Source organism: Diuraphis noxia, unplaced genomic scaffold, assembly GCF_037042655.1.
Source record: "Diuraphis noxia isolate RWA-SAM2 unplaced genomic scaffold, SU_Dnox_SAM2 contig0002, whole genome shotgun sequence".
NCBI classification, from domain to species: Eukaryota; Metazoa; Arthropoda; class Insecta; order Hemiptera; family Aphididae; genus Diuraphis; species Diuraphis noxia.
This window is the reverse complement of record NW_028301712.1, coordinates 81,880,656-81,899,901: the sequence shown is the minus strand read 5'-3', so window position 1 is coordinate 81,899,901 and position 19,246 is coordinate 81,880,656. Positions and strand designations below refer to the sequence as shown.

At 30.2% G+C, this 19,246-nt stretch overlaps 1 protein-coding gene across 1 annotated transcript; it reads left to right on the top strand.

The window, feature by feature from the left end:
• Window positions 1-10,969: 10,969 nt before the first annotated feature.
• On the top strand, window positions 10,970-18,896 carry LOC107173030 (uncharacterized). Its single transcript, XM_015523380.2, has 3 exons — window positions 10,970-11,120; window positions 15,618-15,799; window positions 17,234-18,896. Exons 2-3 carry the CDS (start codon window positions 15,701-15,703, stop codon window positions 18,107-18,109), a joined length of 975 nt encoding a protein of 324 aa, XP_015378866.2. The 5' UTR covers window positions 10,970-11,120; window positions 15,618-15,700; the 3' UTR covers window positions 18,110-18,896.
• Window positions 18,897-19,246: the final 350 nt, after the last annotated feature.

Genomic DNA, 19,246 nt, shown 5'->3' with positions numbered 1-19,246 from the left:
TAATGTAATAGGTGGGCTCGAGAAAAGGGCTATCAGTACGTTACGTTGAGGATGACTGGCTTAGACCGGTCTGTCAAGAGGGCCTGTTTAGTAGGTAACGCGACGTCTAGGGTGACAGGTGACAAAGGTCGATCCGCAAAGACTTATGTTTTGCACACAAAGTTTTATTAGGGAAACTTAGGCGTGGGATCAAGAATCAAGATGGATATAAAAATTCACTGAGTGTGGTGTGCAGTGCGTTTGATCAGACTAAAAATACGTACTGGTTAACGATGTGAAAACATCCACTTGCTATACGCCGATGGTTATATCTACAGCCAAGGTTTAAAATATGCAGAATCTTGATTTGCTGAAATATTGACCGAATGGTTTACAATGTTAACATATCACATGAAGTTTAAGGATAACAATTTGAACTTTGAAGTAAAATACTTAACTCGTCACTTAGTCAGTTGTTTACGGAATACGACAAACCACGTGAATATGAAATTAAAATACCTACAGGCTACATATAGTGAAACTGTTTGTTTTCGATTTAACTTCATCTATAATTAAATTTGCATAGGCACATATGCAGAGTTTATATGTAGTTTAAAACAATTACAAAAATTATGGACACCGAAAGAGACCTGGGGATTTGTTAATCGATAATAGATTAGGCACTGTCAAATATTGAAACATCAATAGTTTTAAATTTTCCAAAATATTTCTAAGATATATAAATAATGTAAATACTCTTCATCTACAGTAATACACCTATAAATTGCTGCTGGAGCTCATATCACAGGAACACATGGGTGCATATAATTTAAAAATTAATTTTTTGAACAAAATTAGATTTATTAATTTTTAAAATTATAGACTACAGTACTTTTAATTATTGAGAAATAATGATCTGGGTAATGTGGGTACCTATATAATATACAATATACTATAGTATTATATTTATATAATCCAATACATTTGTTAAAGCTTACAACGCGAACATATGTGATACGTCTTGCACTAAATATAATCTAGGCCATTATAATTATTACTTGTGAATTGTAAACATACATACTATTAATGTATCTGAATTTTTACATTTTCAAAGAACAGTGTTATGTGTATAGGTAATACGTGTTGTATAACATTAAATATGTTATAACATATTATAAGTATATAGTAATATTGTAGGTATCATCATTATTTAATTATAATTATATTATGCTTGTATATCTATCCTATTCCTATAGGTATCCTTATATATGGCCATGTAGGACAATAAACTCGTATATATATTTTATGGATTCTGAACCAAGAGAAAAATGTATTAGAATAACAATGTTGCTTTTTTTAAATTTTGTTTTTGGTTTAGAGTTTTTCTATAAACACTTTTCTGTGCAAAAATAAATATAGGTTTAAAGCGCGAGAGGTGGTTTAAAAATCCTTCTGTTTCTCCAAAAAATGTAAAAAATGTTTAAATTTTTGAAACGTTTTTCAAATGTGTTGGTTTATCTTGGCCAAAAGTTGGTATTACAATGTCTGACATATTATACGCCGAGGTGTGTTTATTTATAGCCTTTTGACAACCATACATATACCTACTAGGTATATGATTTTATTTTGGAAAATGCCCCAATATTATGTTCGCTTATAATATTTATCTGATATTTTATAATTCGTTGCAGACAAAAATTATTGGTAAAACGAACCCTTGCACCGAGTATAATTAGTAAAGGTACGAGTACGTCGAATATGTGACAGGAGGAGTGTAATAGAATAGTGTATTATTAATATACTATTATGTATATCGTTCATATACAGCTATATAGGAATAGATCCCTATAAACTGCTAACCTGCTAAGCACGTATAATTATAACAAAAATTTATTTTTCAAGTTAGGTATATCAGTTGGTCATCTATTATATGCACGTATCCTGCAATAATTTGGACACATTCCATCGTTTCGTTCTACTTGGACAAGAGTGAACGTGAATTACGTAAAAAGAAAAACACACATACGTATATACATATAATAATATACGATATATAGTATATACATTGGGCTCTGGCACTCGGCAGCATATTTAGTTGTAAATAAATTGTAATTATTATTACGCCGTATACGGTACTTGCTCGTCAAAACTCGTAATGTATAATGCACCTATATTATATTATAGTATTATTTTCAGGCTATGTCATTAATTATAATATAGCGTGATAGTAAAATTAACAAAATATATTATTTTTATTAATGGGTATCTGATATTTTACGGTATTATGTGTTTGTGTTTTGTGTAAACAGTTGATTCCGTTTAATTAGGAACACAGGAGAACCGCTTAATCAGGACCATTCTTCAACTATACCAAATTAAGGATAAACATTATGATTTTGTAGAGTAAATATTATGTTCATCCCTTACTATTTGTACCACAAAACCGGATAATTGGGACATTTTTATCGGGTACCGGGGTATCATTATTATGATCAATAATCCGATTTTATTCGTTATCGCATTAAATCATCGTAAAGCTAGTATATTAATTATGTAATGATTATCGTACTATAGTGTATACAGAAACTGAAGTGGGTAGGTACTGTTGATTACAATAATTAGTTAATGACCACTTTTTTGTTTTCAAAAATAAAATAATGATCAGTAATTTTTTTATAAATAAGTGGGTGATAAGTATTGTCTTACTTTTTGTATTAAGAATTATAATTACATTATATTATTTATATTTAAATTATATAATGTGTATTACATATTTGTAATTATTTATTTTGTTTGAAAAATATTCTTTTATATTATGTATTAATAAATCAGGTACTAACCATCAACAAATTTATTTTTTTTATTTCGGATTATTAGTATAGGACTATCGCTTTTTGGGACAAAATAACACACAATTATTGATATAATATGTCCCAATAAAGCGGATTCCCCTGTTGAAAACATGTTCACATAGCTGGCAATCCATGTACTTAGATATAATAATTTTTAAAAAAATTTAAATAGTAATAAATTTAAATCAACAGGTGCGTTTTGACTAAAAAAATACTTCCTACGTGTTTAAAAATATCAAAAATAATCTATAATAGTTAATTATTCTAATCTATACGTATATTTTTTCATAAATACAAATTTGGTATTGCTAATCAAATGCATTTTCACGCAGTATAAAAAAAGTTAGTTACCTATAATATAATAATATTATTTCTTTTCTATTGAATAACTGCATGTCAAGAGATTAGCTAGAGATAGATACAACTCATACCCACGCACAATACGTCCGGTGAATGATTTAGAGAAACGTAAACGTTAGACGTGATTATATTCGCGATTATCGTTTATTTAAATCAGTATTTTTATATAAATATAAGGTAATCGGGAAAAAGTATTCTACGATTTTCGAAATTAATGCACGTTTAATAAGTGTGCGTGTACTGTATATATTATTATCATTATATGTTTTTAACATTATCATCATCATTATTATTATGCCATTACAGTTTCAACTGAAACGGTCGAAGCTATAATATTATAATAACAAATAGCAATAAACACCTACTGTTATTATCACAGCACTATAGCTCATTACTTATTGCAGTGGCGTAAATAAGAATTATTTTCACCATGGGCCAATTTACCCCCACCATAGCTACAACTACAATTTTTTTTGGGAACTGGTGGTTTTAATTATGACATAAATGACACAAATATAGGAATTTAAATGTATTAATATATATTTATTATTAAATAAGATACATAATAAATTAAGCATTTTTCTACAGTAGGTAGACTTAACATTTTTTTGTCTTAATATTATGTAAAATTCATTTTTCTATTATTTTTAATAAAAATATTAACAATATTCTCAACATTTAGAGGTATGTTACGATGAATCGTCATCAATGCAAGCCCCGACAATCTAACGTTTCCTTGTTGATTTCTCAAAAATGTTTTAAGTCGACCTAGTGTTGAAAAACTCCTTTCAACAGATGTAGTAGTAGGTAACAGGCTATGGTACATAATATTTTCAACAGGACATATATTGGTGAAAATTCAACTTTGTGACATTTTTTTAAAGCTTCAATAGCATTTTTTGGAATGCTGCTAGATGAATTTAAACAAAAAAGCCTACACCAAAAAGCGCCGCTGCCGCCGTCTCAATTTTTCTGGTAACGACTGTACCGGGTGATTCTTGTATCATTGAACACCCATTATTTCAAAAATTACTAATGTTTTTGCAAATATTTTTTTACATAGTTTCAAGTTGTTAGAAAACCAACGTTTTTATTAAAAAATTATATTTTTAAATATTTTTTATCCTTATAATTTTTAAGTTTTTTACTTTTTTGAATGAAAACATAGAGTTTTAATTTTATATTCCAAAGCAGATATTTTTCTAAGTATTTTGATTCATAAAAATTGAATTTAGGACGATTAGTTTATGAGATAACTTTATAGGTAAGTATTTAAAGTTTAAATAGTCAGAGTGGTGTGGTACGGGGTTACCCCGCAAAATGTTTGTCCACTTGTCTAAACTTTAAATACTTATAACTCATAAACTACTCGTCCTAAATTCGATTTTTATGAATCAAAATACTTAGAAAAATATCTGCTTTGGAATATAAAATTAAAACTCTATGTTTTCATTCAAAAAAGTAAAAAACTTAAAAATTATAAGGATAAAAAATATTTAAAAATATAATTTTTTAATAAAAACGTTGGTTTTTTAACAACTTGAAACTATGTAAAATAATATTTTCAAAAACATCAATAATTTATGAAATAATGAGTGTTCAATGATAAAAGAATCGGTATAATAAAATTTCACTATGGGCCCGGTCCTTGCCCCCCCCCCCCCCTATATACGCCACTGACTTATTGATCTAGGTACCCTACGTATATACGCGAATAAATTGAACACGCAAAATGCAAGTATCAGGTGGGTATCTACTATCTAATATTCGGCAAAAATTAATACCTATCAGGCTACTGCCAGTACGCACGTAGTACTTGCATAACATATAATGTGTGTTGTCTACACGTGCGTATTATAATATTATTTTAGGTACATAATATATGTATAATATAATATACAAATAAATAGTAACATATTTTATAACATTATATTATTATTACCTATACGGTAGGTACGAATGCCGAAGAAAGTTTCTCCGGCATTCCCTTTGGCCATGCGTCTAAATAATATTGTTTGAATAAACGCATCGTACTTATATACTATATTATACCTATACGGCGCGTTTTGTATCCGTTTTAAACGTTTTCGTCGTATTTTAAGATAATTAAATTTCGCAAATGATCCGTTACGCACAAACTGGTCCAAATGATGAAAATCGTCTATTTCTATCCAATAACCGGTTAATGGATGTTAAACTATTGACAGAACTTCCGAACGGGTTGGCTAATTTACGACTATACTGCAATAATGAAATCTGAAAAAGTGTGATTTTAAGTACCTAATTTGTTGATAGAAAAGAAATGATAAAACTCTTATAAACAATACTTTTACTGCTCACATCATAAAATAATATTATATATTTATACATTTTATAACATAATATATAAAATATATAAGATTAAAATTAAAAATATTATTTTTACTTCCGATGACTTTCACTGATGATGCATGTGTGATGTGAAAAAAAAAATGTGAGTAAAATTACTGGAAACAATGTTATTTGTTGAGTTATCGTAGACATACATAATTAGTTATAATTACCTCATTTATAGTAAATTCGTTAAGTGCAAGTATGTCCATTGCTTAAGTTGTTATGGAACGTGTTTTTTTTAATCTAGCCTTTATGTTACCTACGAATTTTCTTAAAATTGTATCTCATCGTTTACATTTTATGTATGAATAGAGTATAGTATTATGTATACGTGATTTCTTATGTATGTAATTTTCACTTAAAACTACAATAAAATATGAATTAATAATTGGTTTTACAACACAACATACTTTTTACTTTTTTAAATTTATATGTGATAATATTATATAGTTATGACAAATATATTAATATAATGAATATATAAACTAAAGCAAATTATACTTAGTAGGTAAGAATAGGATGTCAATGCACCAAAAATAAAAATAATATGTATGAACGCCACTATGAACAAATTGAAAAATATGAATCGAACGATGCAAATTAGAAATATTAATATAAACTACTTAATGAATACAAATACAAATTTATTAATAAATAGTTAATTATAATCTAGATATATTAATTATCTATGTAAGTTTAATTGAAAAACGAAAGTTTGTTATGAATTTTCAATAGTGCACCAGGCTATAGTTGGTCCTTCCGAGTTCCCGAATGTTCTTAAGAGGGCGCAACACTCGTATTTGTTGTCTCAGTCTTACAAACGCGTAAAATAACAAATTTATGAATTTGAACCTATGAATTTGGTGGTAAGAACATTATCAGTGTTTTGTTGGAAGTATTTTTAGGATTATTCAATTTTTAAGTGAGTTATGAGCATTTTTATTTTACAATTTATTATACGGGCATAACTCATTTAAAAAAAAATACTTCCATCAAAACACTGATAATGTTTTTACTATCAAGTTTCTTAATAGGTCTATTCATTCCAATTTTTAAGCTAACAGAGTAAAACGTGAAATGCTGAACGTAAATTAGCTATGTTACGCGTTTGTAAGACTGAGATAACAAATACGCGTGTAGCGTCTTCTTAAATCTATCTTTTATAATAAAAATAAATGTGTATGTGAAAAACATGTATTTATATAAATTCAAATAAATAAAATAATAATTTCTGTACCAACTGTACCTGAAAAAGTTATTTCAATTTTAGATTATCTATATGAAATATTTATATGATTTTAATACACAAATTAAATACGATTATTACAGCTTATATTTTGAATAAAGCCAATGCACTTTCTTTTTGAAACATATTGGAATATTCTTGTAAAAAAATTTATAAAAAGCTTATAACATACCTCTATAGGTATTAAATTAATTTAAGGAATACCTTTATTATTTAGATACTATTATAATTCGGATTTGGGGTTTACAGGGTTATGTACCAAGCATGCTTAACCCCACGTGTTCCTCTAATAATTTGTTTATTTAATTAAATTTTGATTTTCAAAATGTTTCAATATTATTAAAAGCTATACTTTCAAATTATCTAGATTTGTTTGTACTACTTAAAGAGTATACAGGGGCGATACAAAACTTCAGTTTTTTGAATAAGAAGCTCTTTTTTTACTATAAATTATTTAATGGATAATTGTTTTGACAATTTTAATGAACTTAATTTAAAATTTAAACTATAGCAGTTTCTTATATTTATAATTTATTTTAAGAATAAAATTCTTTAAAAATGGTTAAAAAATAATATAATATACATGTAAATTTGTATGTAGTTGGTACCTATTTATTATGCTTGAATGTTTAAAAAAAATTATAAATATTGATATAAATTACTAAAACAGTACAATTTTTAAATCACCTTAGTCACGAAGACACTATTTCTTTCAAATCCATCATATCATCATTAGTAAACAAAGTTTAATAACTGAAAGAACCGCTTGTTTGAATTTTGATTTTGATGCGTCTACATTTTCAGAAAAAAATATCCAGTAAATAATTTCAATTAAAGAGGGGGTTCTTATTAAAGAGAGGTTTATATCTCAACGGTGGTTCTAAATTCTAGAGTTTGATTTTGAGGATTTTGAAGAAAAAAAGTGGATAAACAGGCTTGGTGAATTTCCTGTAACAGTATAAATGTATAATAGACCATAAAGAGTAAAATTTCTACCAGGGATCTTTCAAGTTTCAAAAACCAATAATTGACGTCTATTATTCAATACACTTAATACACGCATAAAATGATATAGACAGGTCGTCAAATAGATAATGATTTACGATTAATACTTTATTTTTATTTGTTTACTATATAAAGTTCTATAGTTTAATGCATAATACCCATGAATACATTATACATGACAACGCCGCATAATATTATTGTATATAATATTATTTATAATATGTATAGACGTGTTCGTTTTGTGCGCGTTCCCCTTGCAAACTTCGTGACCGATATTTAAATATCTTTCTATTCAACGTTTGACAATCAGAAGCAAATCAGAAGGAAGTTAAAATGCACGTGTTGAGTGTGGTAATAATAATAATTAGTTTATATAAGAAATGGTTAAAAATTTAAAATCATTGCTTATCGTATATTTTAATCCGAAATTTTGTCTGTTAACTACAATACAACTACTTCCTCCGGGTATGGTCACTAATTATGTGTATATTTTATATTATGCGCGAAAATTATATTCTTATCAAATCTCGATTCGCTTGACCGATTAACTAAACATCGAATAAAACAACCATATTCGTTAATGGTCCAATAAATATATTTTATTGACATTATATATACATGTTTCGACGTTTCGTGCAACGTAAACCGCAATAAATTCGGTGTAATGTGCAAATCGTTCTGCTAACTATGTGTAGATTTTATCTTTTTTTAACAGTAGACTCGATGAATCTTAACGACTGTAACGTTTAAATATATAAAAAACAAGGGTGGATATTCATTACCTACAAACCTACATTAGAATAATAATTTTTATTCTTTTAAATTTGTATTCATTACCTAATTGTATGTTGTACAAGGTGTAACAAAAAGATATGACAAATCAAATAATTTTTGTTCTAATTAATATTTAAATATTTTTTTAATTATATAATTTGTAGACGATAACAATCAAGTACTCAGGTATAACATATATTTTTTAATATTGAAAATAAAAAAATAAAAAAAGATACGTTTTTAATTTGAAAACTTTTAATTAACCAATTTATGTGAATCTAATTTTTTGATACATTTTGATGGTAAACAAATGCATTTATGTCAAGTAGTTTATTTTTCACAATATAATGAGTAAATTAATTTGAAATGTGAAACAATTTTTCAAAATATTCTTTTTGGGATTTCTCGACATAGTAAACTTATTATCCATACAATTTTCATAATTTTTATCATACGTTTATTATAACTACTGTACCATTTTTATTTTTATTTTTTGTCAGGTCTTTCTGTTACATTCTGTATTAGGAAATGATTGATAAGTTGTGTTATATAATATAATTTAATTTAGCTGTGTAAAATGCAATTGTTTCGGAAATAATAATTACAAGTATTGTTTAATTGTAATAAATATGTTATGTGGTTTGGAAAATCCAATGATTTGCACTTATTGACTGTATATAAAAGCAATATTAGGTTTATCAAAATGAATGTAATTAAAAAAAAAAAATTGTACATAATATATTTTACATCCCCCTTTATAGAAATGTCTCCTCATAAAATTACTTTTAGGCTAATGACCTGTGATGTTAAAGCCTTTTATTCCAATAAAAAAAAAAGCATTACACCTGTCGCACTTAAAAGTTTCAGTTTATTTGGTTCTCAAGTATAGACTCAATATACTAGGGTATTTTTCTATTTCAAAAACAACAATGATCGAGTTCAGGTTAACTTTAGATATATTATATATTTGCGTATTTCAAATTTTTTTATGGTATGAAATACGATTTAACGGTTAATAATCATTTAAGATCGATATACATTTAAATAAACAGTATAAACTTACATCAAATGAAAATTTTAAAAACGTTACTTTAGTTTTATAATTTTATCACAAAGGACATGTCTCACGGTCTTAGCAAATATCTACCACACCTTTGGGTTGAGCCATTTCCGAGTGTGCCAAGGACTACTAATGATATACTAATGATTTAGAATACCACTATCACTTGAAATACACAATCTACGCCCATCAATGTATAATATTATTCAAGTATCTATTTAAAGAACACCAAGTTTACCTAAGACTACAATCAAATAGACAAAAAACGAAAAATGCTTTTTATTTTTATGGGTGTTTTGTGTTTATTTTTGCGCTTTTTGCTTGCATTTGGGATTATGAGTCATATCGTATAGTTATATCTATTAAAGTATTTAAGATTCTTGAAACGTTATATTAACGAATATGATCACTAACAATTCCTTATTATAAATTATATTTTGGTAGGTATAGTATTAGTAAAATACTAAAATCAGTATATTTATAAATGTTTTGGTGAATTACACTAATTTATTGTACGATAATAATATATAATGATTAGTTTAAATGACAGCAGCTATGCAGTTTAGCAAGTTCATACTAAAACAATACTTCTTATGTTTTATGAATGTGTTGAGGTTCAATTATAGAATAACTGTATTGCTAGTAACACTAGTATATATCAGAACAGATAATTAATAATTAATTTAAGTGAAACATTGTTATACTTATGAAGTTGTGAAGCATATATTTTTCATAAGTTTACTAAAATATTAAAATTATTCAGATAACTGTCCATTAAATGAAAACTATAAGATGAAAATTCATTTAAACAATTTTACTTTTATTTAAATTGGGGTATAGGCATTATTACTTTACCTAACAGCATAACGCAATAATCACACACACACACATAAAAAAAAAAAATAAGAAATTATTTTTTATCAGACGTTAGTAAATATAGTAATTAAAATACGTCTAGCTTATGTTCACTACAGCTATAAATCATTATTATATTTTTTTTTAAGAATACAAATTGCTTCACCTTATTATAAGTTTATCGTCTATCTATTACATTCTAATGCTGAAACAATTGACTCGGGAATTCACGTGGTTTGTGCTGTACAATAATACTCAAGCGTGGGGGTTGTATAACATTGCACTATATACGTAAAACAAATACAAAATATAACTAAAGCCGTTTCTTAGAACCTTAACGGTGCTAGAGTGAGAAAGAGTGATAGAGGGAGAGAGAAAGACGCGTAGAGAAAGAAAATTAAGAGAGGGATGGGAAGAAACTATACAGTGAAATCGGAAGTATATCAAGTCCAGCTCGTTGGTCTAAAGCATTTTAAAACGTCCAGTGCAACCGATTCAGCGTTCAGTGTGTTTTCGTATCCATTACGAGTTACCTACTAAGTCTGTGATCGGGTTTGGATTTATACGCTTTACACTTTTTTTTTTTTTTGTGCAAGCTATATTATTACACTATAAGGTAAGGATTTACTTTTACAATAATATAAGCTAACCATTCATGTAAATAATCATTATACTATTTTAATAAGAAATAATACAATACATATTGTTATTGTATACTAATTAATAATAATTATATACAGTTTTAAAACGGCTTTCCATAATTTTATTCCTCATTTGGTTTGAAATAAAAATAAAATGAATAATATTACTATAGGAACATTCATTTTTTATAGTCATGAACTTTTTCAATTGATATTGATGCTTTTTATAAATTTTATTTTAGTTTAAATTACGGCCAAACGTACGTTTGTAGTTAAAATGAATTACTCCTGATTAATACTTAAAATTATTTAATACAACAATGTAAAAACATAAGAAATAGTCAGTTGACTATAATTAAGTTTTCACTATCAATATTAGAAGCAATAAAGTTTTAATAGGTGTTTTATTAAATACTAAATAATTATTTTTCGTAGAAATTTTTGTATATTTAGATATTTTATTTGATATTATCGAATCCATTTTATAAATATTCTTAAAATCTTATTTGGTTATCTTTTTCCGGATAAATTTAATTATTTTAAGTACCTGGCACTTACATAATATAATAGGTACTTACATATCTATTATTATATTAAATTATAATAAATTAGTTGAGGATAAAATAAATCAATGACTATTTATCACGATCGTTTTTTGTTGCCTGTTAGTTTAAACATTTAAATATTGATGAGTATATTTTAATTTTAATGAAGTTTGATGTAATTGTTTAAATACTAAGAAATTTTTAAATTTCCTTCAAAAAAATTTAATGTGTCATATACTCATATGATTTCTCCTAATAATCATTTAATATAAATATTGAGTGAAAAAAATAGGAAATGGAAGGTGTGTATTAATCTATACTATCAATAATATTATTATTATGTATTATTATTTCTAATTTTATTTATCTTAAATACAAAATTAGTTACTGTATGGGGTCATTAATTTTAATATAGATTTCTTATACAAAAAACTACATTTTTCTTTTTTAACTATATCGATTTGTTTTATTAAAATTAACGTCTTAACGTTGTTTTCCGGGTCTGGTCCGAGTAAGGCATATCTATGGATGATGTCCTAAGTTGGGTTGGAAATGTTAAGAATTACAGATGATCAAAATGTGTTACTAGTTGATTGTTAGGCCAACATGGCAATACCACTGCAGAATTCACACATAGGGATTTCTTCCTTGGACTTGTCACACAAATAATTTGTGAGTAAACTTGGCCGTGGCTTTTGCGTATAGTATATTTTAACTATACATGTATATTGTAAATTATTACCTTAAGAAAAATTAGAAATATCCGCATATGTTTAGAATTTTGACAATTAATGAGGGCATAATATATTTTTCCGTTTCAATCTATCACGTACACTGATGCTGTAATTTACATGATAAAATGTATTAATTATATTAAATAATAATCGTGTATGTGTCGATAAACTAGCATAATTATACGTATACATTGTATCTATAAACTATAAAGGTCATATACATACAATATATACGTTTTCACTGTTCAGTTATTGGCTATCACAATATGGGTGGATATCATTTAAACTCCATATTATTATTCGTATTATTAGTCGTTTCGTCGAGCTTTTTGATAGATTATTTTAAAAATAAAAATAATTTTTCGTCGAAGACTTGAGCAGCATGGTTCCGTATAACATCATTTTGACCCGATAAAAACAAACATAGAGTCGTTACTACGATACTGCATTGAATGCAGTACATCACACTTATGTTCAAGATGCTGCTTAAGCGTATATATATAGTTGTTGGTTTGTAGTTAGTTTGCTAATCTATAATGATCATCAATTTGTGTTATTAACGAGTCCTGCGCGGTCATCCCGCAGAGAAATAGTGTACTCGGAATTTATGGCCAGTAATTATGATATTTCAGAATGATATTTTGGATTTTTCCCGCCGCTCTTGTTATACATATTTATTATACACGAAGGGAAGCACTTTCACTATATACATTAGACATCGAACGAAATTATTCCGGATGTCATAGACACCTCGTTATTTTATGTTTATGTGCCAACGAATACATTTTTGTTGGTTCAATTAGATAATAAAGATATACTTATACAACAGACATAACAATTATGCTTGATTCATGCATCATATGCGGCAGTTTATACATCGTGTCATTTTATTATTTTCCTCCCGCGAGGAACGTATCGATTTGTAACGGTAAACAGGATAAAAGATCATTTATTCACGTTAGATAGTCATTATAAACTTATTTATCATCGGAGACATGTCAAATTCCAGTGAGCATTTCATGTTTTTGACAGTTTCAGATTTACATAACATTTTACCATTTACGTAAAATTTAAATGAAACTGTATACAATAATATATATAATACGCTATAACAATCTGTTATTTAAATTTTGTTTTATATTTCATGTATTAATAAGAATTAAATATAATAATATTCGATTAATTTAAATATTGATTTAATATTCGATCGATTTTAATTGAAAAAAAAAAATAATAACACAGATCAGGTTGGAATTAGCAACTATATTATACCTTACCTACTTTACTTATTTACCAATAATATTACTAATATTTTAATGTATATACTATATATAGTTATAGATACATGCTTGTAAAATAATATTGCATACAGGAATACGCAAATTATAGACGGTGGCTCTATATACATTATACATATAAGCTGTTGTGTATAGCTATGCAATTCGAAACACGAAACAAATGAGATTATAGTTGAAATGTTTTTACCAACAATTAATGTATGAACTATGAAGGTCCGCGTATTGGTAAAATAAAACATAATACAATATGTAAAATATAGCTACTCATTGATGAAATATATATTATAATGATATGAATCGTATAAACGTTAGACGATATTGTGTAGTTCCTTTTAGGTTGAATTTTCTGAAAAAAGCTAAGTTTTTATAAATAGATTCTTTAATTATGTTCTAAGTTATGTTAAAAAAAAAAAAATTAAATTTTTAACTATATTTAGATAATATGGCCGCATCTTTGTACATCACATTGTATAACAGTCTAAATCATATACAAACAATGTTATATCCGTTTCGAATCGAACCGACGACGGGCGAAGTGACGCTCTACTATATAACTTTAACTTATAGCCGGTATATTATATTGTACGATTAGAAAAAAAAAATCGTCTCGGACCGTCGACGACGACAGGTTGACGTGACAAACTCCGATACGGTCGGTAGTTAAAAAAGCATACACCAGTGTACATAATATTGTAATAATATAATTTATTACAATAAACTTATCCGATCGGGACGTGCCTGTATTACTGATGCGACCGTGACGAATATTATTATTATATGGCGAGCGCCATTTATACCACGCGGCATGCTTGTGTACATGATGGGATATAGGGCGCATACGCTGCAGAAATGTTTGATTTTTTTTTTTTTTTGACGATGGTTCATTTTTATTGTGCGTTTATTATAGAGGAGGACGTATCAACTTCGTCTAACAAATGGTGGATGTTTGGAATTTAAGTTTGGCTTTTTCGATTTTGTGTCGTTAACTTTAATATCAGAGTTATATTACTAATCCTAAAGGCAAGAACACATTATTTGTGTTTGATCAGTGCATGTGTATTTACTTATTACCAAACGTAGGTTAGGAGACAACAATTATCTAGTTTGTCACGAGTGTTGTTTTTTGACATTTTTATTTCGAAGCAAGTCATGAGCGTGAACTATTAAAATTAAAAAAAAAAATGCTTGTATAACTTGTTTCAAAAACCGAAACCGAAATCGAAATCAGAAAAACACGCCTGACAGTCGATAGACCAAAAAATGTCGTTACCTTCGAGTTTGCTGCTGCAATCGGGTAAATTCATTCAAACATTAAAACCAACTAAAGCTAAACATAAATTTACTGTAATGTTATTAGTTTATTACGCACACACCTGTAAGAACGGAGACAATTCGCACGTGTGTGAGGTGTCCTCATCTAAAACTCGGCATGTCGCGATATTCCGTCGTGCACTCTGTTTATAATCACGTGATATAATAATACTATATGTATATGCATTTACTACTACCATGGTAGTGTTATGCGAGCGGTACTTATATATATATCGTACAATGCATTAGCCATTAATGCCGTACGCGTATATTTAAACGCGAACTTATCGTCGCACGGTCAGCTGTCCGCGAACTAACAGACCGTGAATGACTAATACCTATACTATTATAGTCGTAAGTCGTATACTATAATATGCAATATGCGTACATAAAGGTACACATTTACATAACATTATGTTTATAAATATTGTTTATAATGTTGTATATATGGTGAGGCATAATATATTGTGATGATGATAATATGATAACGATAATAATAAAAATAATTAAACGATAATATTATTATATAATTTTATTTTAAAACCTCTGTCTCAACGGCCGTTGCACGCGTGTATTTTTCGCAGGACGACTCTCCGTCACCGTCTCATCGAGATCTTTAGTACGTAAATCATCATCATTTGCCACCCGCGCCGCCGCAGTTATCATCATGTTGGTCATCGTAACGTATCTGCCGGCGCTGTTGTTGTTGTCTGCCGCCGTGGCCGCGCGAGCGGGTCATTCCGTTCACGATCCGAACGAATATTACGTAAGTAGTTATTTTATTATCGTGATTTACACACACACACACACACACACATACCATTTAAGGTATATTATTATAATTATTTTTTTGTTTTGTCTTGACGGGCGACGGCGACGGTGGTTGCGCCCTATTGTTTTTGTTTTTTTTGTGCATTCCACCGCGGTTGCCTCCGATTAAATATAATTATCCCGTCTTTTCAAACTCAGAATATGCACACGAACTGCTTATACTTACATTATTACTAGGCGACATCGCACGTCATGCAGATCCGACCACTTATCCCTTTGTAGCATACTCCGGAACATATATCTTATACCTATATATTATGTTAATAAGCTAGATTATTGCTATTAAACTTAGGAGTATAAGGTATATTACAGCTGTATAAGCGGTTACAGCTATATGGAATTTCTCAAGTCGCATTCATTGCAGGCACACGCGTAAAATGGACGCATAAAAAAATCAGAACGATTAGTCCAAGCCACTCGTCGGGGTTTCGTGTACCTACCATATTATATTGTGCAGATTTTATTTTTTTGTTTCGTCACGCTCGCGCCCCCCGACACAACGTCCTTCGCCGGATCTCGAGCTCTCGCTCGTTTCACAACGGATAATAAAACAAATGTGCAACATCGAAATTATAATTAGTCTATATAACACGAAACGCGTGCGGGGCTGTTTTCAATCGTCTCGGTGAGTCGTAAATATAATTATAATATCATACGCATCGTATCGACGACGACCAAATAACAATATTATAATAATATATTACTATACCTATATACGTATACGATACCGTCGATACCAACACTACCGTGTATTGTTGCATAACGGAAGCGAATGACTCGAGTACTCGAGATTATAATATATACATAATTATACTGTCAAAAGTGCACGTGCGCGAGCGTTGCTGCAGGTTTAACTTAAATCTCATTTATATATATACCTATGCAATGCAGGGCCGGCGCTGCCTTTTGTGAGGCCCTGCGGGGCAAAACTTATTCAACCAATAACCATATATGATATAGTCTCCTATATATAGTCTATAACTTATAATATGATTTCCATATAAAATATTTTTCAATGTAAATTTTAAACCCGAGCCCACCCTTCCCCTTAACGCCGGCACTGATGTAATGAATCCATTGATAATGGACCGCAGCTAGTTTCCACATTATTCGTGTTGTACGGTCGCAGTTATAGTAAATAATAATACAAGTGATAGTAATACTATTCTCAGTAGCCGCAGTAACGAATATTTTGGACAAATTCGTTTTGCTGCAGCGCGTGTCTTTGATGATATATGTAACGTAAACAAAGGTTGATTTTAAATTTTTGATGTGCATCGCGCGGCGTAGAAATCCTGTATCGGGCCGGTCGTCTATAGTAAGCCCGCGCCCTTTGCAATCGTCGCTTCATCTTGTTTTGTGTTCACAGAGTGAGCCCAACTATCATTTCAACTACGGCGTCAAGGACTTGCACACGGGCGACCTGAAGAGCCAATGGGAGCACCGGGAGGGCGACGTAGTCAAAGGGTCGTACAGCCTGATGGAGCCCGACGGTTCCATACGGACGGTCGACTACACGGCCGACAGCCATAACGGGTTCAACGCGGTCGTGTCCAAGAGCGGCCACAACGTTCATCCCGCCAAACACCACCACCAGCAGCAGCAGCAACCTGCACATCAGCGCCTGCAACACTACCAACAGCAACAACTGTCGCTGCAGCAGCAGACTTACAAGCAACAACCGTTGGCGCAGAAACCGACTGCGGCGTACCAGGTGCAGCACAAGCCGGCGTTCGTGGCGTACAAGCCAGTGGCGCCGTCATCCAAGTACCCGCCATCGGTACTATACCGCGACTTCTACGGCAAGTCTTCGCCGACGGCCACTGCGGCCGCCGTCAACTACATGGCGTACCCGAACCGTCTGCTTCAGGATTCCGACGTGGCCACCGCCACGCCCAAATACTACACTGCCGCGGCCGCCGCCCCCCAGTATTACGCCGCATCGCCGGCCGAATACGACGTCCAAGCCAAAGCCGAAGCCGAAGCCGCTCCCGAGTACTATTATTACACGTCAGCCGTGACGCCCGACGCCGAATCGCCGGCACCGTCGCCGTCACCGTCGCCGACCCCAGATACGGCCAAGGCCGGTCCCGTCCTGTTCCCGGCCGACAACGCCACGGCGGCGGCCGACGCCACGTCCGACCGACCTTCGGCGTCGCCCACGCCAATCACTCTGCTCAAATACGAACCCACGGACAACAACGGCGGCCAACCGCTGTACGCTGACTACAACTATTACGCATAATTCAATAATATTGCATAAATATTGTTGTATGCCCTCCTCCGCCTTCCTGCCAAAAGAGATATATTTTTTAGACTTAGCTCGTATTAATAATAATTTATAATTATATTGTCGAGTGTACAGTACTCCCTCTTTCCCCCTCCATCCCCCGACCCTTATCGTAATAAGGATAATGTTTTTATTGTTTACGGGACGTGTCTTCTTCCAACCCGCCTTATACTTGTATATAGCATAATCAGTACGAAATCGCGTTGCCTACGCACTGTATTCCAACAGGTGAAATTATTCTCGAGTTACGAGATTATTACAAAGTTCAGTTTTCTGATAAAAAAAAACCACAAGTCTAGTAAAATAATAAAACGTATACCGGCTAGCGGTAGTTATTACCTACTCCAATATTTTGCTTTCTACACAGGTCATAGAGTTATGCGTCTTCTCGACGTTACTTTTCATTATATATATCAATCACGTTTTCGCCATAAGAGCTATTTGATTTTTCTACTACGCAACCTATGCCTATAATATTATACTGTAATACACAACGTAACAGTTTTCGAATCAAAAATATTTTGTCCACAAACGAACCATAATAAATAGTTGGTCGGACAAAACACTATACGCATATTATTATATTATAGAACTTATATTATAGTGCAACCAAATATTTTGAATTATTATTAAGTGTATTTTAGATTTAGGACATTTACTATATAGTCTTTGTAACGAAGTGCAATATTTGATTTGATCTTTTTCGTGTTTATTTAATGTTAATATAATTATTATTTGTATATTTATTGTATATATTATATACACAATATAGTGTATTTATAATTTAAAACACACGTGCATATAGTATGATATATAAATATTTTTTTTAAATAAATATTAAATGTTTTATATATAAAAAATGATTTATTTTGCATTTATTTCATCTTCACTTGTCGACGTCGTACAAAAAATAACATATTTCTGTAATAGATATAATATATAAGTAGACGAATCGTTGATACAGCGACGCGACGTGTAAGGAATGCGTAATAGATCAGCTGTGTACTCATAATAATATAATATGATTTCATTACGGATTCAGTCGTCAACTTCCTCTTTTTGACGATTTCATTAGGCCTCGGGACAGCCGCG

Bases quoted from the DNA above. Each gene is read 5' to 3' on its own strand.
- LOC107173030 (XM_015523380.2), top strand. From the start codon at position 15,701: ATGTTGGTCATCGTAACGTATCTGCCGGCGCTGTTGTTGTTGTCTGCC. The intron at 15,800-17,233 runs GTAAGTAGTTAT...TTGTGTTCACAG, and splicing joins ACGATCCGAACGAATATTAC to AGTGAGCCCAACTATCATTT.